The sequence below is a fragment of the Callospermophilus lateralis genome, chromosome 1 (assembly GCF_048772815.1).
Source record: "Callospermophilus lateralis isolate mCalLat2 chromosome 1, mCalLat2.hap1, whole genome shotgun sequence".
Lineage (NCBI taxonomy): Eukaryota > Metazoa > Chordata > Mammalia > Rodentia > Sciuridae > Callospermophilus > Callospermophilus lateralis.
In genome coordinates, this window is record NC_135305.1 from 176,075,867 (window position 1) to 176,099,777 (window position 23,911).

The 23,911-nt window shown below is 53.8% G+C and overlaps 1 protein-coding gene across 1 annotated transcript in view; it reads left to right on the forward strand.

The window, feature by feature from the left end:
- Window positions 1-23,911, forward strand: part of Dnah1 (dynein axonemal heavy chain 1) — a 66,642-nt gene that overhangs the window by 14,215 nt on the left and 28,516 nt on the right. Inside the window, exons 8-36 of the mRNA XM_076856263.1 lie at window positions 444-601; window positions 1,469-1,680; window positions 2,344-2,642; window positions 3,643-3,793; window positions 4,908-5,101; window positions 5,212-5,437; window positions 5,967-6,086; window positions 6,563-6,645; window positions 7,824-7,965; window positions 8,477-8,632; window positions 8,984-9,182; window positions 9,263-9,516; window positions 10,187-10,399; window positions 12,047-12,211; window positions 12,694-12,815; window positions 12,974-13,079; window positions 13,810-13,989; window positions 14,846-14,986; window positions 15,504-15,667; window positions 15,878-15,991; window positions 16,492-16,680; window positions 16,816-16,921; window positions 17,791-17,904; window positions 18,440-18,589; window positions 19,654-19,740; window positions 19,832-20,018; window positions 21,270-21,361; window positions 21,559-21,713; window positions 23,464-23,641. Coding sequence (XP_076712378.1) covers window positions 444-601; window positions 1,469-1,680; window positions 2,344-2,642; window positions 3,643-3,793; window positions 4,908-5,101; window positions 5,212-5,437; window positions 5,967-6,086; window positions 6,563-6,645; window positions 7,824-7,965; window positions 8,477-8,632; window positions 8,984-9,182; window positions 9,263-9,516; window positions 10,187-10,399; window positions 12,047-12,211; window positions 12,694-12,815; window positions 12,974-13,079; window positions 13,810-13,989; window positions 14,846-14,986; window positions 15,504-15,667; window positions 15,878-15,991; window positions 16,492-16,680; window positions 16,816-16,921; window positions 17,791-17,904; window positions 18,440-18,589; window positions 19,654-19,740; window positions 19,832-20,018; window positions 21,270-21,361; window positions 21,559-21,713; window positions 23,464-23,641 — 4,657 coding nt within the window. The remainder of the gene's footprint in view (window positions 1-443; window positions 602-1,468; window positions 1,681-2,343; window positions 2,643-3,642; window positions 3,794-4,907; window positions 5,102-5,211; window positions 5,438-5,966; window positions 6,087-6,562; window positions 6,646-7,823; window positions 7,966-8,476; window positions 8,633-8,983; window positions 9,183-9,262; window positions 9,517-10,186; window positions 10,400-12,046; window positions 12,212-12,693; window positions 12,816-12,973; window positions 13,080-13,809; window positions 13,990-14,845; window positions 14,987-15,503; window positions 15,668-15,877; window positions 15,992-16,491; window positions 16,681-16,815; window positions 16,922-17,790; window positions 17,905-18,439; window positions 18,590-19,653; window positions 19,741-19,831; window positions 20,019-21,269; window positions 21,362-21,558; window positions 21,714-23,463; window positions 23,642-23,911) is intronic.

Below are 23,911 nucleotides of genomic sequence, written 5' to 3' on the forward strand. Positions count from 1 at the left end.
TCCACAAGGAGAGTAGGAAGGGGCCAATGGAAGGTCCTCTTACATCATCATAAAGAGATTGGTCTGTACCTTAGGAGCTAAGAAAAGCATAGATGGATTTTAAGCAGAAAGGTGTGATCAGATTTGAGTTTTTCAGGGAGTGGATTGGAGTGGGTGGAGGTGGGAACAGGGGACCTGGCCCTGGGACAACATCGAGAAGCTGGAAGCCAAATGCACAGACTCAGGGACTGATATGAGGGGGGTTATAAAAGCAGCAGGGAACAAGGGGCAAGGAGGTTATTGGCTCAGGGACAGGTGGAAGTATGCCCATGTATCCAGAGAGGAAGCTTCAAGCTGATGTCCCAGGTCTATGCCAGGACAGAGCGCACGGCAGCTGGCCCACAGCATGGGTCAACTGTATGTGTGGAGGCCCTGATAACCCTCAACTCCCTCACCGTGGACAGGGTCCTCGAGCACCTCAGCAATCTCGCCCGAGAAGTGAGCCTGGACTATGAACGCAGCATGAACAAGATCAACTTTGACCAGATTGTCTCCTCCAAGCCTGACACGTTCTCCTATGTGACCCTGCCTGAGAAGGAGGAGGAGACGGTGCCAGAGCAAGGTGAGGGTTGTCAGGTCCTGAGGCCATCCAGCTGGTCAGTGCCCCCTTCCATCTCTCCCTCTAGGATCACTTGTCCTGCTGCTGTGGGCCCCATGAGCCTGACCCTCCCTTGCACCACCTTGTCCCCAGCATTTATACCCTTGTGTCGGCTGTCTGAAGAGCTCTGGTCAGGGGAGAGGGAGGGGGACTCTGAGTAATGCAGAAGCCACAGGGTAAATGTGTACCAGGAAAGCCATCGTTCAGAAGTCGATGCCCGGGGCTCTGATGGTCAGGCCTCGAGGTCACCAAGCCCTTTCTTCCTCCAGTAGCAAGGGTAAGCCTGGCATCACTGCAGCCCCATGAGTGCATGGCAGATTGAGCCTCAGAGAAAGATGTCAGGTCCCCTAAGAAATCTCTGCTTTGAGTTCTCTGATCCCTGCTAACTCCATCTCCTAGACCTGGCTTTCCTAAACGCTGGGCCCAGGGCGCAGGCTGGGGTGTGGACAGCAGGGTAGGCTCTGACGGGCCCCGGTTCCCACATCATCCTTCCTTGGGGTTCTAGGGCAGGCTCTAGGCAGGCCTCAGGTTGTGTGTAGCATGGATGGGAGAAAATAGGGAGAGAGACCGCAGTTGCCACCCAATTCTCAAAAGGGACTATGACTAGGGAGGTCTGGAGTTTATCTTTTTCCCAGCGCAGGCAACTCACTGAAGGTGTCTGGGCCACTCCAGCAAGCTCTGGGAAAAGAGGGGCTCTAGGAATGTGGCTCTCTGTTTTAGGGGAGGAGATAAGAGAGCCCTGTCCCTCCACATAGCACCCCGTGGATGTGTCCTTACCCCTGGTGTGTCCTAGGCAGGTCTAATGCTGACCTCAGGCTCCCACCCCTGCAGGCCTGGTGAGTGTCCCCAAGTACCCCTTCCGGGAGCAGAAGGAGGACTTCACCTTTGTGTCCCTGCTCACACGATCCGAAGTCATCACAGCCCTGAGCAAGGTGCGGGCTGAGTGCAACAAGGTGACCGCCATGTCGCTGTTCCACTCCAACCTCTCCAAGTACAGCCGCCTGGAGGAGTTCGAGCAGATCCAGTCTCAGACCATCTCCCAGGTGCCTGGGTACCCAGGCATGGTGGGCGGGCACAGTCAGGCCCTGGGAGCCAACACATCAGAATCCCTGGAAAGCTCAGGCTTAGTAGGTCACTTAGATAAGGCCATGGCCTCTTCCAAGGTCTTTTGGGGGCCTGCAGTGGGGCCAGGTGTGTGACTTGTCTTGAAAAGAAAAGGAGAGTCTGGCTCCCTTCCTAATCACTTTATGCCAGGCCTGGTTGTCATGGGGCAGGTCCCTTGTCTTGGAAAACCCCACTTCTGGGTCCACCTGAGGATCAGATGTGAGGGAGGCAGAAGGCAGCCTCCCTCCACTCCATTAAGGTCACTCTGCGTGTATGTAGGTATATATACCTACGTGTGTGCAAGATGTACTCCTCCCTTGTCTCTGTCTGTCTTCATGGCTGGAGGGAAAGCCCTGATCTGTATCTTTCCCTCTCTCCCTCCTTCCCCATTGAGCAGCCCTGGGCCCTGGGGGGCATGTGAAGAGATGGGTTGGTAGGGTTTGTGTTTTAGTCACTTTGGCAGTAAGTTGGGGGTGGGAGAGATCCCTCAGATGAGTCCTGAGGCCACCTCAAAATCCAAGTGTGTAGAGTCCTATAGCACAGCAGCTGTGGACGGTGGGTCCCTGGGGTGGGCTTTGTAATGACTTCCGTGACCACTCCAGGTGCAAATGTTCCTCAAGGACAGCTGGGTCAGCACGCTGAAGGTAGCCATGCGCAGCAGCCTACGTGACATGAGCAAGGGCTGGTACAACCTCTATGAGACCAACTGGGAGGTGTACCTCATATCGAAGCTGCGCAAGCTGATGGAGTTGATCAAGTACATGCTTCAGGACACGCTGCGCTTCCTGGTGCAAGACTCACTCACCAGCTTCTCACAGTTCATCAGCGATGCCTGCTGCAGTGTGCTTGACTGCACCGATGACATGGTCTGGGGGGAGGACCTCATAAACAGCCCCTACAGGTGGGGCCCTGCTGGGCAGAGGCAGCTATTCCTTGCCAGGCCCTAGTGGCTTGGTCCATGCAGCCAGGACCAAGATGCTAAGCAGCATCCTGTGGATGGTGGGTCTCTGAGGAGGGCTGTGCCCCCTAAGCTACCAGGCAATGCCCCACAAGCCCTGGCTTGCATTTGGGTGACCCTCATTCACTCCATCTATGAGTTACTCAGTTGAGAAGTATTCTTTGAGTGCTTTCCATGAAACAGGCATGGTTCTATGGAAACCAGAGATACAGTTTCTTTTCTCTCTGGAAGACAAACAACAAAACCCTTAAACAGAAAATACAATGGGTGATTTTGTTAGGGGTTAGGATAGATAATTGGGGGTGGGCCTTTGTCAAGGGCTCCAGAGAGAAGATGACATCTGAGCTGAGACCTGAAGAAACAGGTTATGTTGGGGCTTACTAGGTGGAGGGACCAACCTGTGCAGAGGCACCCAGGGGATAGAGGACTTGGGACAGTGGAGGAAGGACAGGCTGGCAAGTGTGACTGGAGTGGGGAGGGGCAGAGAAGCCTGGTTCAGGATGAAGTGGGAGAGATTGTAGAGACCATTCCAGATCATGAAAGGTTCCCAGGGGATGGATTTCATCTAAGTGAGACAGAAGCTGTTAGAGGGGCTCCTGCTGGGATCCAGACGTGGAGCTTTCGGTGGGTCGTGGACATCTGAAGCCAAGAATGTGGGCTTCCAGGGAGAGCTTAGGCCAATCTTCCCTGAGGACCTCAGGACAGGGAGATGGCTCTTCCTCTCTGTGGTGCCTGGGAATCTCTGGGCACAAGGTAGTTGCAGAGGAACTTGACTGGCCGGGATCTTTCTCTCTGGTAACTTGGACATTTCTGGAAGGAAGGAGGAAGCCAGTCACATGCATGGAGAAGCTCAAGAGTCATAGAACTGGGTGGAGGGACCAAGGAAGGGCAAGGGGTGCTCCTCAGACCCTTGTGCATAATCAGCCTGACCATTGCCTCTTAGGCCCCGGAAGAATCCCCTGTTCATTGTGGACCTGGTGCTGGACAGCTCAGGGGTGCACTACAGCACAGCGCTGGAGCAGTTTGAGACATCTCTGCTCAACCTCTTTGACAAGGGAATCCTGGCCACCCACTCTGTGCCCCAGTTGGAGAAGGTACACAGTGCAGCTTGGGCAGGTCCTGGGTATCTGCTTCCCTGGCTGTTAGTGGCTCTCCACACTGCAGGGTGCTGCCACTAATATCAGAGCTGTTAAAGTTCTACAACAGGTCTCCCAACTGGCGGGCAGTGTGCTTGGCTCTGAAGTTCTCAAATATCTTCTTTAATCCTCACCATAAATTGAATTGTGAGCTCTTCACATCTCCACTTTGTAAACCTGGAGAAGTTCCGTTTTTAGCCTCGGTCCCAGAGCTGCTAAGAGTGAGAACTGCAATTTGAATCCTGGATTTGCAGGACTAATACTGCCACAGCCCTGAGTCCTACTCCTTTGATCCCACCCAGCTTCTGGTCTCTCTCTCTCTCTCTCTCTCTCTCTCTCTCTCTCTCTCTCCCTCTCCCTCTCCCTCTCCCTCTCCCTCTCCCTCTCCCTCTCCCTCTCTCTCTTTCTTTTTGTACCTGAGGTGTGAGAAGAAACAGGTTATGTTGGGGCTACTTGGTGGAGGGACCAATCTTTGCAGAGGCACCCAGAGACAGAGGACTTGGACAGTGGGCACTTAACCACTGAGCCACATCCCCAGTCCTTTTAAAATTTTTATTTAGAGACAGGGTCTTGTCAAGTTGCTTAGGACCTCACTAAGTTGCTGAGGCTAGCTTTGAACTCATGAACTTCCTGGGACTGGCCTCTCTCTTCATCCTGAGAGTGAACAAGGGCCAACATCCACACAGGGGACTAGTGTACCCAGCTGCACGTAGCCCACTCCCTAGACCCCCAAAACCCTGCAACTCAAGTCCCCTCTCATCTCCCCTGCCAGTCAGTCAGCAGCATGGTCGCCCCTTCTGCTCTTTTCCTTGGAACTGGGCTGAGTGAGGCCAGGCAGAGGAGGATATTGTCCCTCAGTGGGCCTCATGGTGGCTTCTGGCCTCGAATTGGTCTTCAGCCCCCTGTAGGACTTGCCACTCCATGCTTTGAGCACTGTCACCCACTCAGTTTCGAGATCACACCCTGCCCCTGCTTGCCTAGCTCCCTGGGAGCACAGCTGAATTTCCAGTCCCTCTGCCCACCTACCCCACAGCTCAACCAGTTCTGCCCCTTCCGGCCCCTTTTCTCCTAGATGGTGATGGAGGACATCTTTATCAGCGGCGACCCTCTGCTAGAGTCCGTGGGGCTTCATGAGCCTCTGGTGGAGGAACTCAGGTCCACCATCACCAATGCCCTGTGCAAGGCCATGATCCCCCTGCAGGCCTACGCCAAGGAGTACAGAAAGTACCTGGAGCTGAACAACAACGACATCAGTGTCTTCCTCAAGTGCGTGCGTGCTTCTGCGTGTATGCGTTCAAGCCTGAGTGTGTCCGTGTGTATCCCCCACCCACCTCGCTCACTCTGCTCTGCCCCTCACCTGTGCTCCCTGTCCTAAGGGCCTACCAGACACAGTGCCCATCGGCAAACGAGGTGCGGGAGGTGGTGAAGACCCACCTGAAGGAGAAAGAGATCCTGGACAACTCGCTGCCCAGCAGCATCATCATCGGGCCCTTCTACATCAACGTGGACAATGTCAAGCAGAGCCTGTCCAAGAAGCGCAAAGCCCTGGCCACTTCCATGCTAGACATCCTGGCCAAGAACCTGCACAAGGAGGTGGACAGTGTAGGTGCCCATCAGCCTTGCCCCAGTGACCACAGCTTCAATACAAGCATCCTTGCGTAGATGGTATACTCCTGCTAGCAATATGTCCCCAAGCAGGGTCAGGGGTATCTGCAGAGGCCTAGGCCAAGAGAAGGAAATGGAAGTCCCCCTGTCTTGATCTTGAGCTATCCCGTGTAGGAGGTTGCTTTCTCCTTTCCTGGACTCACAGAGACCTGGGAAGCCCTGACTTAGCACACCCTGGAATCGCTGGTTCTGCAGAGCTAAGGGTATGCCAATGCAGGCCTCAGAAGCCTTGAGTGTGTTGGTGGGACCAGAGAAATCTGGGAGGATAAAGCCTACTGAGAGACACCCTTGCCTCTCGAGAGACCTCAGCAACCCAGGGAGTGTCTTTCATAGAAAGCACTGCAGAGTGATGGGGGTGGAACAGTTACCTGTTGGGAGCCACGAGGGACCTAGAAGGAGAAGCAGGCCCCAAAGAAGGTAAAGAGGGGTCACATAGCCCTCCCCGGCACCTTCCTCCCACTGCCAGATCTGCGAGGAGTTCCGCGCTATTAGCCGCAAGATCTACGAGAAGCCCAACAGCATTGAGGAGCTGGCCGAGCTGCGAGAGTGGATGAAGGGCATCCCCGAGAAACAAGTGGGGCTGGAGGTAAGGTGGGCACATGGGACTGGGGACCGGTGTTCAGGAGGAGCCCGGTAGGACTGGAAGTCCGGTGGACACTTAGGGGACTTGATGCTGGAGGTACTGGGCTTTAATATTCAGGGACTGGGGACAGGGGCAGGGCTGGGAGATTAGGAGTTCAGAGGCTGGAGGTGAGGTAGATACCAGGAGGACATGTGGACTTCAGAAGGTGTAGGGGCGTTGGCAGATACGAGGAGCTATACAGTGTGGGAGGTCACAAGGACCGAAGGCATGGGTCAGGGGCCTGGAAACTACAAATGAGGTGGTCATGGTTCTTGGAGCCCTGGTCCTGCTGCTGGTCTCTCCACCCTGTCCATCTCCTTCTACCCAGGCCTCTCCTCTCTGGAAGGGAACAGTCCCTCCCTAGTCCCCAGTCACTTCAGACAGCCCCGTCCCAATAGACCCTTTCCCCAGCACAGTTCTTATCACCCCCGTTCATGTAGGAGCGGATTGTCAAAGTCATGAGTGACTACGAGGTCATGGACGAATTCTTTTACAACCTCAGCACAGAGGACTTCAATGACAAGTGAGTGGGAACATTGTCTCCCACACTCGCAGGGAATGGGGAAGGAGGTGCTACAGGGTTTCTCATATGTCCCAGCTGCTACAGGTTGTGGAATCACACCAAAATGCCTTGCCAAGCTGGGCACAGTGGCCTGGAATACCAGCCACTTGGGAGGCTGAGGGAGGAAGATCACAAGTTGAAGCCCAGTCTCCGCAGTTTAAGGAAACCTTGTCTCAAAATTAAAATTAAAAAGGGATGGGGACATAGCTCAGTGGTTAAATCCCCAGTCAGAAAGAAAGAAAGGAAAGAAAGAAAGGAAGGAAGGAAGGAAGGAAGGAAGGAAGGAAGGAAGGAATAAATGCCTTGCCAAGATGAAAGAGGTCATGACTCCACACAGGGGCCAGGGCCAGGCAGGGCCAGGTAATCAATGGAGCAGAAAGAAATCATTTGGGGCACAATCCTCTTGGTGGAGGGGCCCACCTGCTTCTTCAGTCTAGTCTCTGTCCCATCGACACATGGTTACCTGGACCTAGGGCCCGGCTTTGTGGTTGAGGAGCACTGAGAGAAGGCAAGGCCCCACCTGGTGGGCAGTCTCTGGGCCACTAGAAACCCCTCCCCCAGCCCTGCCTCACAGACAAGTTGGGGAGCTTCAAGAGCATCAGAGCCCCTGCACAGGAACTCCAAGACACCATCCTGACAGGTGCTCAAGAGGGGCCTCCCCTCAGGGTTGGCCTCCTAGGCTATGGAGGTGGAATTCCCAAGTTCCATGGATGGCCTACATTAGCTAAGCAGAGGGAATTGATATGATAGGAAGGAAGCTGGCCCGGTGGCCTTGGTTTGTCACCAATGTTGCTTTGCTTCGTGTGAGGTGAGGCCCTACCATCCATGGGGCTTCAGAGGGAACTTAGCATCCCTCTTCTCATCCTCCTGGGCCCATTGGGTATGCACCTCACTGCAAGCCGACCGCAGCTCCCAAAGGTTAGGGCAGAGGTGGCCTCCCTGTTGATGGAAGGTGGTATCTCTCCGCTCAGTTGGACTTCCCAGTTTCCCAGTCCAGCTGACTCTAACTGCTACCTAGGTTCCCCCAATCCTGCTCTTACCCAGGCCCTGGGTTCCTGGAAGAGTATCCTTGTCTGGCCTCTTCACCCCATCATTTCAGCTGTGGCATTTCTCCCCATCCCAACTCCCATCCTGGCCAGGTGGGCAGCCAGCAACTGGCCCTCTAAGATCCTCGGGCAGTTAGAGATGGTGCGGCAACAGCATATCGAGGAAGAAGAAAAGTTCCACAAAATCCAGGTCATGGATCAGAACAACTTCCAGGAGAAGCTGGAAGGGCTGCAGGTGGGGCTTGGTGGAGGGCTCTGTGCTAGGATCCTCTGCACACACACACACACACACACACACACACACACACACACTGTGCTGCAGGCCTGGCCTCATTTCTTGCATTTAAGACATGTTTTGTCAATGCGTGATGGATGCGTGGATAAGTGAATGGATACACGGCTGAAAAAATGAACAGAAAGGCCAAAGAGAAGCCTGAGCAGCAAGCTTCAGAAGAATTCAGAGGAGTGGGCCCTAAGTCTTCTCTTGTGTCCGTGTTGCCCCAGTGGGCAGTGGGCACAAGTGATTAGGGCACTGAGTCTCCCCCTCCTTTCCCCGAGCATTGCCAGGTCACCATGGGGCAGTCAGCCTGCCTGTAATGGGCTACCAACCTGTCACTCCAAAGTCCCCTCAGAGCTGGGAGGAGTCAAAGCCCCAGGAACTCAGGTTCCTTGGGGTGGGAGTAGGCGGACACGCATGGGCATGGTGGTGCTGCAGGGGCATGTGACCCTTGCTTCTTGGCTTGCAGCTTGTGGTAGCTGGCTTCTCCATCCACGTGGAGATTGCAAGAGCACACGAAATTGCCAACGAGGTGCGGCGGGTCAAGAAGCAGCTGAAGGACTGCCAGCAGTTGGCAATGCTCTACAACAACCGCGAGCGCATCTTTGGCTTGCCCGTCACCAATGTAGGCCTCCCGCAGGCACTGTCCCCTCTTGATCCCCCGGGCTTCAGGAAGCAGCTTGCAGCTATAGTCACAAGCAGAATCCAGCTGCTGTGCCCAGGGTCTGACATGTTGGGGCAGGACTGAGCATGCTGCAGAGAGGAGATAATCTGACCTTGGCTTTCAGGAGGCTACTGGAAAGACGCAGGAGACCATAGCCTGGGAGGGACAGAAAGAAGGGAGGCCATGCCTGGGTCTCTGGCACAGGAACAGGGATAGCACTCAGGAACAAGGAGGGAGAGAGTAGCTGGCCCAAGTAGGAGCAGGGTGGAGAGAGCCTGGGGAGCATCCCAACCCTGCCCTCGGTCCCTGCAGTACGACAAGCTTTCCAGGATGGTGAAGGACTTCCAGCCTTACCTGGACCTCTGGACCACAGCCTCCGACTGGCTGCGCTGGTCTGAAAGCTGGATGAATGACCCCTTGACAGCTATTGATGCTGAGCAGCTGGAGAAGAACGTCGTTGAGTCCTTCAAGACCATGCATAAGTGCGTAAAGCAGTTCAAGGACATCCAAGGTAGGTGGCCAAGCCAGCCTGTCCCCACCTTCCCCCTGCCAATGTTGGCTGCCTCTTATGCCTGCCTCCCTACCCAACAGCCTGCCAGGATGTGGCTTTAGATATTCGAGCCCGTATTGAGGAGTTCAAGCCATACATCCCACTGATCCAGGGCTTGCGCAACCCTGGCATGCGGAACCGGCACTGGGATATACTGTCCAATGAGATCAACATCAACGTCAGGCCCAAGGCCAACCTGACCTTTTCCCGCTGCCTCGAGATGAACCTGCAGGACCATATCGAAAGTATCAGCAAGGTGGCTGAGGTGGCTGGCAAGGAGTATGCCATCGAGCAGGTAAGCAGCCACCAGCAGACCCACCCCACCCCACCGGATTGGCCCTGCCAAACCTTAGCACTTGGCCTCTGGCCTTTGCAATGACAGCCACTTGGGAGACTGATAGTAATTGGCCCCATTCCTGGGGCCAGTCATGCCCAGGGGGTGAGGTGCATTCTATTAAGTGAGTTAATCATGTATGTAAAGTGCTTGGCTATTATTCCTCAGTTACTCCTCTCCAGATTCCAGGAAAAAGTTGATCGCATTATCCTTATTTAGCAGATGAGTACATGAGCTCAGTGGTAGAGTACTTGCCTAGGGTGCACAAGGCCCTAGGTCTGATCCCCAGCACCACTAACTAAATAAATAATAGATGAGTACCTTAAGGCTGAGGGTGGTTCAGCAACTGGCCAAGGTGACACAGTCAGAACCAGGACCAGCACCCACACTGGTAACTTTGCTGCCTCCCAACACATGTGTGTAAGTGGGTCATATACATGTAGCACATGTAGGAGAGTAAGTCAGAAAAGGACCCACTGAGGACTTGTGGACCAGGTAACCGAGTGTATCCTCCAGAGGGCCCTACGCAGAAGTCACTCACTAGGTCTGTTCTTCCCTGACCAGTGCTGGTCAGAGAGCATGATGGCCAGCCCCTTCCTGGGACCCAGCCTTGATTCATCCCCCACCCCAGGCACTGGACAAGATGGAGAAGGAGTGGTCAACCATCCTGTTCAACGTGCTGCCCTACAAGGAGACAGACACCTACATTCTCAAGAGCCCAGACGAGGCCTCACAGCTGCTGGACGACCACATCGTCATGACCCAGAGCATGTCCTTCTCACCCTACAAGAAGCCCTTCGAGCAACGCATCAACTCCTGGGAGAGCAAACTAAAGCTGACCCAGGTAGGCCCTCCTTCCCCTGTCTTTTCTCCCCCTCCCCACCCCCAGAGAACCCTGTCTCATAAGGGGATGGGGGCTTGAAGCAGTGGAGGGCCTTGCCCATGTTCTCTGAGCTCCTGGCTCTCTTCCATTCAGAAGAGACAGACCAGGATGGGTGGGACTGTCCATCTATGACGTATGGCCACTGAAGAAAAGCAGAAGGGATGTGAAGAGGACAGGGTTAGTCCAAAAAATATAGTTACTAACAGACCTTCAAAGGGTAAAACCATTGGAACAGTTGAAATTTGTGGGCTGGACACCATGAGGCCCCAAAGCTCTCATTACCCTTTCCCACGCTGCCCTCAACCATATCTCATTTGGATTTACCTTGGGGAGAGGGAGCCAAGGCATTGGGACTGTTCTTGTCTCTGGCTTTCAAAACCAGAGGCAAAGGCAGCCACAGAGCCCTGAAAAACAGGCCTGAAGGTATGTCTGACAGTCCCTTCTTGGGGCCTTGCTGGAAGACCTCCAGTGAAGGCCAGAAACTGGATGAGAAGGGCTTATCTCTACGCCCCAGGACCACCTAGAGATTCCTGATCTGATCAGCACTGCCCCTAGGTGTTCTTCCTTTGCTCATAATGTCCTGTTTGTTTTTGTTTGGGGTACTGGGGATTGAACCCAAGATGTTTAACCACTGAGCCACATCCCCAGCCCTTTTTTATATTTTATTTTGAGATAGGGTCTTGCTGAGTTGCTTAGGGCCTTGCTAAATTGCTGAGGCTGGCTTTGAACTCATATTCCTCCTATCTCGGCCTCCCAAGTTGCTGGGATTACAGGCCTGCACTACTCAGCTCCATTGCAGTTTTATCCCCACTTTCCATTTTCTCCAAGGCTCAGCACAAACATTTTGCCAACTCTCCCAATGTGTACCTGCAAAGTAGTCACACTGAGTCCCTTGGTCAGTGCCTCATATAGAGGCTATCACCATGCTGGGCTCTTGGTGATCCAGGGGCAGAACCGGCCCCTTAGTGGACTGAGGGCTTCTCAAGGGCAGTAGCCATGCCCTCTTCCCCTACTCCTCCTGGTGACCACCTGGACCTGGCATGGCCCTGGCCAGAGCTGAATGCGGCACACAGTTCACGAGGAGGAGATAAATGAATGAATTTGCAATGATGAGAGAAGACGAGAGGAGCCTCCTAAATGGGGAGTTGGGAGGCAGAAGGGGGAAATATCTTGTTTTGAAGATGTCTCACCCTTGGACTGAGGTTTCAGAGACCATTTTAGGTATCTCAAGATCCCGAAAATGAACCTCAGAGAATGCTAGGGTCATGCACTCCAGAGAACTACCAGGACCCTTTCCTGTCACCTTGAGGTTTGCTGGCTTGGGCATGGTCCCTCATAGGAAGAACAGAAACCTTGGCTCTTCCAAGGGAAGAGGGCATGGACTTCCCATGGGTAATGGGATTTCTCTGGAGGGCAGGCATCTCTCCACCTGGTTTTCACATGGAGTTCCATGCTCACAGCACCATCTAGAAATTTCCCTGTGGACACTGGCTCTGGTGCCTAGCACTCAGATGAGACAAAATGACTTGGTCATGAGGAACAGAACCCAACTCAGACCCCAGGCCCTGGCAGTTCCTATCCTCACCTTACCCTGTCCCACTTGCCTAGGAGGTACTGGAGGAATGGCTGAACTGTCAGCGGGCCTGGCTCTACTTGGAGCCCATCTTCAGCTCTGAGGACATCACCCGGCAGCTGCCTGTAGAGAGTAAGCGCTATCAGACCATGGAGCGGATCTGGAGGAAGATCATGAAGAATGTCTACGAGAACCGGGAGGCAAGTGTGGCAGAGCTGGCGAGCACCCAAGACCCCCAAGGGGCCTGATCACATTGTTGGGAGTCTCTCGGTCTCTTCCCTCCTAAAACAAGGACTGGAGAACACATCTGAGGCTTTGATTGTAGCCCATGTGCTCAGGTCTGGGTTCCCTAGTCCCAGAGATGCTCCTCAGAAGCACCACAGTTGATGGTTTGGAGATTTGCCTACCACATTATCATTTTAGAGGCCCTGTCAAGTCGTGCAGCAAAGCAAACTATTTACCTTCGTTTAACCCTCATTTTTTTTTTTTTTTTTTTGATCATAGACTTTTTTTTCTGTGGCATTGGCAGGGCTGATGGAGGCAGCCCCTGACTCAGGGACAATTTTCCTGCCCCTTCCTTCCTTCTGAAGGTCTCTAGGTGGTGTGGGTGAACCTGCCTTGCAACCTCCCAATTGGAGCATGCTCACATTCACTTGTTCTCATGCCTCCCTAACCCCTGCAGGTAATCAATGTATGCGCTGACCAGAGATTACTGGACAGCCTTCGGGACTGCAACAAACTGCTGGACCTGGTGCAGAAGGGCCTCAGCGAGTACCTGGAGACCAAGCGGAGTGCCTTCCCCAGGTAGGCATCATGGCCCTTGTCCACTGTCAGTGTCAGCCCTTGAGGATGAACCTCAAGGGCCCTGCCAGGCTAGGGGGCAAGAATGTTAAGTGGTGCCAAGGCTGCCAGGGCCCAGAGAGCCTGCCTGACCCATTCTTTCATCCCTGTTCCCGTGGCAGATTCTACTTCCTATCCGATGACGAACTGCTGGAGATCTTGTCCCAGACAAAGGACCCCACAGCCGTGCAACCCCACCTGCGCAAGTGCTTCGAGAACATTGCCCGGGTATGTAGCTGGGCCTGGGGCTCAGGGCCAAGACCCCTGGAGCACACTCCAGGAAGAACATCCCTTGTGTCAAGCTCTCTTAGTGGGGATAAGGTGGAAATTGAGAGTCTGGTCTTCAGAGACACACCTGGGGCTAGAGGGAGGAAGGTCAGCTACAGAACTGTCCCCTGTCTGCTCTGGGTTGGGGGAATCTTGGCTCCCAATTCATCTAAGGGCTCTCTGTCCCCCAGCACACTGAGGTGTTGGCTAGATCAAGACACCCATGAGGTCTGGGACTATAACCTATAACCATAACATGTGCCTTGCACATGGGAGGCACTGGGTTCCATCCACAGCACCACATAAAATAGAGGTATTGTGCACCTACAACTTAAAAAAAAAAAGCTGTCTAGTTTAATGGTTGTAGAGTTGCATCCAGAGAGAGAAAGAGACCCATGAGGTCAAAAGGCTCACAACCCTCCTCATCTCCTCCTGTTCCACAAAGAAGGTTACACAGACCTGAGCAGAACAGAGACACACAGGACAGACTGAGCCTCCTTCCCCAAGGGTCTGCATCAGGCCAGGGCTGGGGCACAGCTGGGGACCTGCAGTCAGAGAAGTCCCAGCCAAGAAGACATTCAGGCTCCCTTCCAAGGCAGGAGGGCAGCAGTGGGAGGGGTCAGCTTCTAGTTTATTCAGAGTAACCCTGTTCTCGCCCCCCCCTGCCGCACCACCACCACCATGGCTGCAGCTGCTGTTCCAGGAGGACCTGGAGATCACACACATGTACTCTGCGGAGGGTGAAGAGGTGAAGCTGACCTTCTCCATCTACCCGACCAGCAACGTGGAGGACTGGTTGCGGGAGGTGGAGCAGAGCATGAAGGCCAGCGTGCGCAACTTCATTGAGAGGGCCATCCTGGCCTATCCCACAGTGAGCACGCCCTGCCATGGAGCCTTCCTGCCACCCTCCATGTTGCTCCCTTCCCAGGCCTTCTCTGTGCTCCCACCTGCTTCCTCCTTAGACCACAGCCCTAATGCCAGTTGTTCTCATCTTTATGGGATCTCTGGGGACTAAGGCGGGAATCAGAAACCTTACTTTCTACCCACACTCCAGAAAGTGAAATTCCTCCTAATAATAATCATAATCACACTCACCCCAAGCCTTGGGCTGGGATAACACCTGCAGACTTCTCTAGGCCCTCCCATCAGCCACTGGGCTGCAGGGCAAGGCACCCCACAGAGGAGGTTCAGAGGTGTTTTCTATTCTATTGTGATTTGCAAGAGCAGAGCCAGAATTTAAATCCGGGACTGTGTTCCCTGATCTGGGGCTCCCACCTGTCTGCTCCAAGGTCTCATCTGCTCAGTAAAATGATTCTGCCTACCCAGGGCATAATGGCATCTCTCTTTAAGGGACAGTTGCAATTGATTCCTCTTTTTTTTTTTTTTTTTTTTTTTTTTGGTACCAGGGATTAAACCCAGGGGCACTTAACCACGGAGCCATATCTGCAGCCCATTTTATATTTTATTTAGAGACAGGGTCTCACTGAGTTGCTTAGGACCTCTCTAAGCTGCTGAGGCTGGCTTTGAACTTGAGATCTTTTTGCCTCAGCCTCCAGAGCTACTTGGATTATCTGAGTGCACCATTGTGCCCAGCCTTCGTGTCCACAATTGACCCTTTGAGCCCAGAGGTTTTAAAGGCCAAAGCACAAACAACATTTAAAGGAAGAAGAGGGGAAGGGTCAGAGCCCGAAAGTGCCTAGATCAACCTGCCCCTGTTGTCTTTTCAGATGCCCAGAACCCAGTGGGTTCTGAATTGGCCTGGCCAGGTGACCATTGCTGGCTGCCAGACCTACTGGACCATGGAAGTGGCACAGGCTCTGGAGGTCAACAACCTCAGCACCGATCTGTTCCCCAAGCTCTCTGAGCAGGTAGGAATGAAGAGGATCACTACTCCTTGCACCCTTGATGCCCCCAGGAGAGCCCAGACCTCCAGGAACTTTTTCCTACATTGATCTGGAAGAGGCCTAGGGTTGGGTTCAAAAAGCAGGTCAGGAACCCCTGAAATGTGTCTCACAACAGCAACCAGCAGAAGGGACTGGGGGCCTGAGGAGGCTCTGAGGCCAGGCAGGTGCCCCTCTTCCAATGGTCAGTGAGGGAAGAACATGCCCATGTCCCTCCTGCACTGTCCCTTGGGCCTTTCTGGCTCCATACCAACACTCCAGCCTCCAGCCCCTCAGCAGGCTCCACCAGGCCCTGAAGGTTCAGATGCCATGCATATGTCTCCATTTTTATTTACTTTCCTCCCCCTGCCTGGTCCCTGCTCCCCTGCTCTCCCAGACTATCAGTCCTTGGAGAGAGGAACTCTGTGTGGCAGAACCCACCCTCTGTACCAGAGGGTATCTCCCTGCAGATAGCAGACAGCTGACAGTGTCCCCATTCCTGCAGCTCAGTGACCTGGTAGCCCTGGTACGAGGGAAACTGTCCCGTATGCAGCGGGCAGTGCTGTCAGCACTGATCGTCATCGAGGTCCATGCCAAGGACGTGGTGAAAAAGCTGATCGAGGAGCACGTGGTCAGTGTGAATGATTTTGAGTGGATCTCACAGCTCAGGTGAGGGCCAGAGTGGCTGTCAGGATGGGGCCCAGAGAGGGTTGAACAGTCACTTAACAAGAGGCTGGTCCTGGCCCTTGAGGCTCTGGGACAAGCTGGGCAGGGGGGCTTTAAAACCCTCATTCCTCAAAACAACCCCCTCTGCTCAACTACATGCCTGCCAGTGGCCTGTGGTCCTATGACCAGGTACCCATCTCCCTGTACTGCCAGGTACTACTGGACCAATAATGATCTGTACATCCGGGCTGTGAATGCTGAGTTCATCTATGGCTACGAGTACCTAGGCAACAGTGGGAGGCTGGTGATCACACCCCTCACTGACAGGTGCCGGTCCCCTCCCCAGTTGGGTTGGGTTTTTTGTTTTGTTTTTGGTACTAGGGAGTGAATCCAGGGGTGCTTAACCACTGAGCCATGTCCCCAGCACTTTTTTGTATTCTATTTAGAGACAGGGTCTCACTGAGTTATTTAGGGCCCCACTAAGTTGCTGAGGCTGGCTTTGAATCCGCGATCCTCCTGCCTCAGCCTCCTGAGCCGCTTGGGATTACAGGCATGCACAATGCCAGGCCCCAGTTGGGACTGGAGTAAGGGAAGTGAATTGGCCACACGTCAGCCAGCTCTGTGGGTCCCTGAGCAAAGCTCTCCAGGGATATGACATGGGACAGGGAGAACACTGAGCAGGTAGTCATAGGCTCCAATCCTGACCCCAACAGCCAGGCTGGGCACATCTGGGACCCAAGAGGAGAGAGGGCCCAAAAGAAAGAGCTGTGGAAATCCCCAGGAAGGGGAAGTGCCCAGGACATAGGTGGCCTTCCTCTGTCCCACAGGTGCTATCTGACTCTGACTGGGGCCCTGCACCTCAAGTTTGGTGGTGCACCCGCTGGTCCAGCTGGAACAGGGAAGACAGAGACCACCAAAGATCTGGGCAAGGCCTTGGCCATACAGACGGTTGTGTTCAACTGCTCTGACCAGCTCGACTTCATGGCCATGGGCAAGTTCTTCAAGGGCCTGGCCAGGTGAGGCTGGGGAGTGAGGGTGGCACCAGGGAGGGCATAAAGACTGAATCCTCTTCCTGGGGAGGGCCAGGTGAGGAGCATCACAGGACAGTGGGGGCCAGGAGGGTTCTGAATGCACCTCCCCCACTCTCACAGTGCTGGGGCCTGGGCCTGCTTTGACGAGTTCAATCGGATAGACATTGAGGTGCTGTCTGTGGTGGCACAGCAGATCACCACCATCCAGAAGGCACAGCAACAGCGGGTGAGCCACCCCCTCACCACTGCCATCAGCTCTATCAGGGGTTCCCATGCCGCAGGTGGAAAGCCAGGCCATGAGGCCTGCCTGGGGCCAGTCTCTCATCTCACAGGGGCATGGCACTGTCCACTAGCCACCACCATTGCAGAACTGTGTCTTGAGGGGCTTTGTAGCTCATCAGGAAGCCCCACATTCTTATCCTGTTCTGGTGGCAGATCCCAGGCCAAGCTGGGACAGATAAAGGGGTCCCTGCCTGTGTCCTGATGCTAATGGAAAGCCCTGGATATTGGTTCTCTCTCTAGCCTTGTTCTAGGTCCCCAGGGATCTTGTCCTGGAGATGAGAGCTGAGAAGCTGATGGTTACTCACTGCAAGGGAGAGCCCTGGCACTTAGTTCAGGCTCAGGGCTGAGCTTGTCTAAGTCTGGGAAGATCAGTGTCAGGAACTGGAAGTGGAGAGAGTAGGAAGCAAAAGATGTGTGGGACCTCAAAAGGACCAGAGCCGGGGCTGGGGTTGTGGCTCAGAGGTAGAGCACTTGCCTAGCACATGTGAGGCCCTGGGTTCAATCCTCAGTGCCACATAAAGATAAATAAATAAAATAAAGGTATTGTATCTATCTACAACTACACAAAAAAATATTTTTCAAAAAAGGACCAGAGCCAGGACCTGGGAGGCCATAGGTGCTCACTGGGACCTGAGGTCTTAAGCCAGATCCTGAAAGAAAGTCCATCCATGACCAGGGACCCAGTACTAGCTGACATGCTGCCATCAGGACAGGGGAATGAGTAGAAGAAAGGAGGGCACATCCAGAGGAGGGGACAGGGCTGGGCAACCCCTGTTCTAAGTGAGCTCACCCCCCGACCCCTACCCAACACAGGTGGAACGCTTCGTATTTGAGGGTGTCGAGATCCCACTTGTACCGTCCTGCGCAGTATTTATCACCATGAATCCAGGATACGCCGGCCGCACTGAACTGCCTGACAATCTGAAGGCAAGTTCAGGCCCAGGGTGCTCCGGGTGGACATCAACTTTGTCTATGCCATGGGCTCCCCGGGTGGAAGGCCTGGGCTCCAAGATAATAAGTCATTTATTTAAGGATACACAGCTGCCTGGATAAAAGGAGCCATGGTTCTCTATGGTAGCTCTCCTGCCCAAGGGTCCTAAGGCCCAGCCATAGAGGGAAGCCCCACCCTTGTCCTAGGTGCATGGGAGAAGTCAGGGATGCTCATGCATGTGAAGGCCATCTGATAGGAGCCATTAGGCTAGGCCTTCAGAAGAAATGGGAAGCCAAGAGAGGCCACCAGTTTCAGATAAACACAGAGGACCTGTTGTTTCTAATTGACCCAAACTGTCCAGCCACAGAGCAAATGGAAGGCTCAGTCATGGCAGGCATGATGCAGAAAGGAATCCCAGCATTAGCTGGGGAGGAAGGTCAGGTGAAGCTGCCTTCTGAGGACCAGAGAGTCCAGAGAGTGGGTGGTACCCTGTGGCTGGGTGAAGTCTGAGACCCACATACATGTTCCCAGGCACTCTTTCGGCCTGTCGCCATGATGGTCCCGGATTATGCCATGATTGCTGAGATCTCCCTCTACTCCTTTGGATTCAATGAGGCTAATATGCTCGCTAAGAAGATCACAACCACCTTCAAGCTGTCCTCCGAGCAGCTCAGCTCCCAGGTGAGGCCTCAGCCAGTTTCCAAAGGCCCTCAGACTGCTCCCCCCACCCCAGCCTCCAGAGATGCTCCAAGTTCACTTTCTATGGAGCACCAGCCAAGGGCCAGGCTCTGTGCTATCTGCTTCACAGACATTACTTTAGACTCTTCCAAGCAACTCTGTGAGATAGGAGTTACATCCCTGTTTCTCAGGTGAGTATGCTGAGATCCCGAGCAGCTAAGAGCCTGGCCAGGTGCATGCAGTGCACAGTGGAACAGCAGCAGGAGTCAGGGACAGATGCCACCCAGCATTCCGACACAGTCTGCCTTCTAATCATTCACTTTGAACAGTGCCCCTCCCCACCCCCTGTTGAAGCAAACAATCCTACATGGTTCTGGAAATGTCCTCAGCCCTTCCCAAGTGGTGATGACCCAGAGTCAAGCCCAGTCTGTATGTGCAGCTCCAAAACCAAGATTTCTGGGATGGATGCTGGTCTGTGGATCAGGTCTAGAGATAGCTCTCGTGGGCTGGCACCATGGGGCAAAATGAATCACTTAACTATTTCTAACACATCTGCTATATAACGTGGGAGAAACAGGACCAATGAGAAAAGGCACAGAGTTGCAGCTGAAAGGTTAAGTCAGGAAAAATGTTGCAAAGAATGTTAGAAGGAAACTCAAAAGCCATCGAGGCCAACCTATTTGTTGTACAGATGAGTCCAAAAAAAAAAAAAAAAATTGTTTCCTGTTTCACTCACTTTTTCGAAACAGCTTGAGTATATTCCTGCCCTCTGGCACTGTGCAGGGACTATAAGTATTTAGCATTGACCAAGGCAATGCAGAGCAGGGGATGCAGAATAGGCAGCCAGATAAAGTGAGATGGCTATTGGGATGGTGAAATGGGTGGGGGGTGTCAGAGGAGCCCAAAGGAGGGGCACCCAGCCCAGATTGGGGCATGCAGGTGAGTGGTCTCCAAAGAGCTGCACGTGAACTGACATTTTGAGGGTGAGCTGGGTGAGGTGGCATGGCCAGGTACCAAGTGGGCAGCAGAGTGGCCCACCCATGCCTCCTCCTGTATGGTGACCACAGGATCACTATGACTTTGGGATGAGAGCTGTGAAGACTGTGATCTCAGCTGCTGGGAACCTCAAGCGAGAAAACCCCGATATGAATGAGGTGAGCTCCAGCCATCAGGTCTCCTGGGGCAAGAAATCAGGGCAGCTGGAGAGGCGCCTGACCCTGAAGCTGGTGCCCACACCTGCTTCAGGAGCTGATCTGCCTCCGGGCCATTCGGGACGTGAACGTGCCCAAGTTCCTACAGGAGGACCTCAAACTCTTCTCGGGGATTGTATCTGACCTGTTCCCCACTATCAGGGAAGAGGAGACTGATTACGGCATCCTGGACAAGGCCATCCGCAAGGCCTGTGAGAAGAGCAACCTCAAGGATGTGGAGGGTGAGCCACCGGCCCCTGCCTCCTGTAGTCCCATGCATGTCTGATCGGTGAGCTCATGCTGGCTCAGGCCGGCTCCAGCCATCTTGGAGCCCAGATGGGAGACAGAGGCAAGGCAGACCAAACCTCAGGGTCCCTTATACCTGGCCAAGTGTGCATGGGCAGGGTCTCTCAGTTTGGCATTTGGGGGCAGGGCAGATGTTTCTGACCCTTTCTCTACTGGAGCCCACTAGGTGATAGGAAGCAAGTACTGTTCCCTTCCTGGGACCTCATGATTTGGGCCCACCTGTCCATGTGGTCCCTTCTTGGGCTTTGCTCCATGGGATGCCAGATGCTTGCTGATAGATTTTCCCTTCTCTGCTTGGATGCTAGTAGTGGGGGAGGTGGACACTGCGTGTCCATCCTGACACAGCTGCTCCCTCCTCTTCTCCCAGTCTATTCCAGCTGGTCTTTTTGGGGGATAGGGGTGCTTCTCCAGGGAGGTGTGCCTGACCACCCTGGCCACAAAGACCCCTCCTGTAGGACCTGAGCAATCGGTGAGCTCATGCTTAGCCCTTTAAGGCCTCTCTCCGCGTTGTCCACTGCTCTTCAGTTCCATGTGCAGCTCTCATGCCTCTAACTCTGGCCCCCCTCCTGCACCAGCCCCAGCAACCTTGTTGAATAAAGCCTTAGACTTTTTTTCCCCGCATAGCCTTAGATCATCTTTGCCATCTCTGGTTAATTGGGTCCTCTCCCTTTGGCAGGGACCACCAGGCATGCAGTGCCAGAGCCACCACTACCCTTGTGTCAAAACAATACACTCCTTTGCTATCCACATGGGCCTGACCTTCTGCCTGCCTCTGTCCTGATAGCTCCTCACTGTCCCTAGGATTCTGTCACCAAGATTTTGCCTCATATTGTCCAGTACCTTAAGAGGTCTCAGCTTTGTGTAGAAGTTGATTGTGGGGTCTGTGACAGCCAACACTGAGCATGCCTGGGACAACGGACCACCCAAAGGATGTTAGGGAATGACCGTCCCAATGGGAATACTGGTTGGCATCTAGAAGGTTCCTGAGCAATGCCAGGCTCTGTGCTTAGGGTTTTAGCTGCTTCATAGGCTGCTATGAGGTAGGTACTGCCTCCATCCTCATTTTCCAGATGAGGAAACTGAGGCTCAAGGAATGAAGTAATTCACTCCAGATCACACAAGCAAGGGGCAGAGCCATGGCCCAAGCCTATGCTCTGACCCCTAGGTTCCTCTGCCATGTCCCGCAGGCTTCCTGACCAAGTGTATTCAGCTCTATGAGACCACAGTGGTGCGGCACGGCCTCATGCTTGTTGGGCCCACAGGCTCTGGCAAAAGTAACGTAAGTGGACCCCAGCAGGGCAGCCCAGGGCCTGGTCAGAAGGCCTGAGGGGTGTTGCAGCTTGGATAGGAGCGACGGCCTCCTTTGTACCCCCTTGACCTCGAAACTGCTCTTCCCACTTCCTGTGGTCCTCCGTCCCCTCCAGCCCTGCTCTCTGAGGCAACAGGAGGTTCACTCTCAGGTGGCCATCTCCCCAGTGTTACAGAGTCCTAGCAGCCGCCATGACATCGCTGAAGGGGCAGCCGTCCATCAGTGGCGGCGTGTACGAGGCCGTCAATTACTATGTGCTCAACCCCAAGTCTATCACCATGGGCCAGCTGTATGGGGAGTTTGACCTGCTCACCCACGAGTGGTGAGTGCCCCCACCCCCATTCCCTCTGGTGACTGCTGTACTCCCAGGCCTCTGGAGGCTGTGCGTGGGCCCACTTAGACCAGAGGCAGGTTGGGAGTCCAGGCTCTGCAGCCCAAAGCCTGGAATTCTGTCCACCATTCCACTTCCTCCCTATATGAATTTTGCCATTCCCCACCTGAAGTCCCTGCATCAACACAATTAGGACAATGATGCCATTATTATGATAAGGTGCGAATGACCTTAACACACGGAAAGTGCCTGGAATCATGTCTGATACCCAGTAAATGCTCAGTCAATGGCCCTTGTCCTTGCCCCAGGAGAGTCTGGTGGTTCCTCTCCGGGCCTCTGCTCCCAGGTTAGGACATGCATTTTAGGAGAAGTGCATTGAGCTGGGAGAAGAGCAACTGGATGGAGACCCCTTGAAGATCAGCACCTGAGGGTCTTTCATCTGGAGCTATTCTGTTTCTCCAAAAAGTCTCCCTTTTAGCCTGGCACAGTGGCACATGTCTGTAATCCCAGCACTGGGGAGCCTGAGGCAGGAGGATCAAAGTCAGCCTCAGCAACTTAGCAAGGCCCTAAGCAACTCAGCAAGACCCTGTCTCAAAATAAAATATAAAACAGGCTGAGGATGTGGCTTAGTGGTTAAGTGCCCCTGGATTCATTCCCTAGTGAAAAAACAAACAAACAAACAAAAAGCCTCCCTTTTCTTGGTGAGGATGTCTGCATGGCTCCAGTGTTCTACAACCCAGTGGGGGTTGGGTATCAATCAAGAAGGGAGAGTCAACTATTTTTCCCAATGAGAGTCTGTCCTGCTTTCCCCATTTCTAGTGAAGGGTTTCATCCATACCTACTGGGGGGAGGCACTCTGCAGGACAGAGAAAAATAGCACATTAAAGAAACAATTATTCAATACTATCTTTGGAAGCATGGTAAGGAAGACTACTCAGGATACACCGTAAGTGTAGGGACAACTGCAACAGGGTCTGCCATGGAGCTCAGTTCTGAATGCAATAGGGACAAATGGGAATTTATAGCCAAGAGGACACATTGAGGGGAAGAGGGGTTCTGGCTAAGCCAACTAACAGGATTCTGGGTGAAGACAGGTCAGGTGATCAGATCTTACCTGGGGGAGGTGAAAGAGAAGGGTCCTGATTAGATATCAAGGTCGATCAAGTATCCAGGGTGACCAGATATTCAGGGCAACAGGTTCTGGCTGAACTGACATTGAAGCCTTCTTTTGCTAAAACTGGATTTTACGAGGAACTGCACAGATGGGCCCAGGGGAAGCCTCAGGAGCCTGACTAAAATTTGGCCAAGCAGAGAATCTTTGTCACCCCTTCTAGCCTATTTCCTGGCCTGCAGAGCCTCTGAAGTGTGAGCCTCCCTGGGTTCTGTGGCAGGATCTGGCCCTTCTTCAGCTCTTTCCATTTTCCAGAACTGTGTGTGCCTCCATCTCTGTCTTTGCCTCCTCCCCCATTCCCTGGTTCCTATCAGGATGCCACTGTTTACCTTCTTTCAATGTGATTTCTGTGGAGATTCAGCAGGGAGGGGATAGAGCAAATTCTCATTACACCGTGTTGCACCCAAAGGTCCCATTTCTCCTAGTATAATTTTTAAATAAATGAAGGTACTGAAGGGAGTGGGGAAGCATATGGGGGCCATTTAGGCAGCCAGGTTTCCCAGGGAGCCAGTCACACCCAGCACCCTGCCTTCCTGGCACTTACAACCCTCTCCTTCCTGGTGACTGCAGGACAGATGGGATTTTCTCCTCTCTCATTCGGGTGGGGGCCGTTGCCTCGGACACCAACAAGAAGTGGTACATGTTCGATGGGCCAGTGGATGCTGTCTGGATCGAGAACATGAACACGGTGCTGGATGATAACAAGAAGCTGTGCCTCAGCTCCGGGGAGATCATCAAGCTCACAGAGGTGCACCTGCCCACTCATCCACAGCTGGGTGGGCCTGGAGGCTGAACCACACAGGTCAGGCCTTATCCCCTCCATCCCTGCCTCTCAGGGCCACAGCTGTGTCTCAGACTATCACCGTGACCCCCCCCAGGAGCCTTCCAGCCAGTGGTGGAAGGCTCATCTGGCAGGCTCAGCTCCCAGCCCTGCACACCATCACCTTGCCATGTCTTATACATAGCTGCTCTCTGCTACCGTTTCAGTAGACCCACTTCCTGTGATTCCCCAAGCCCA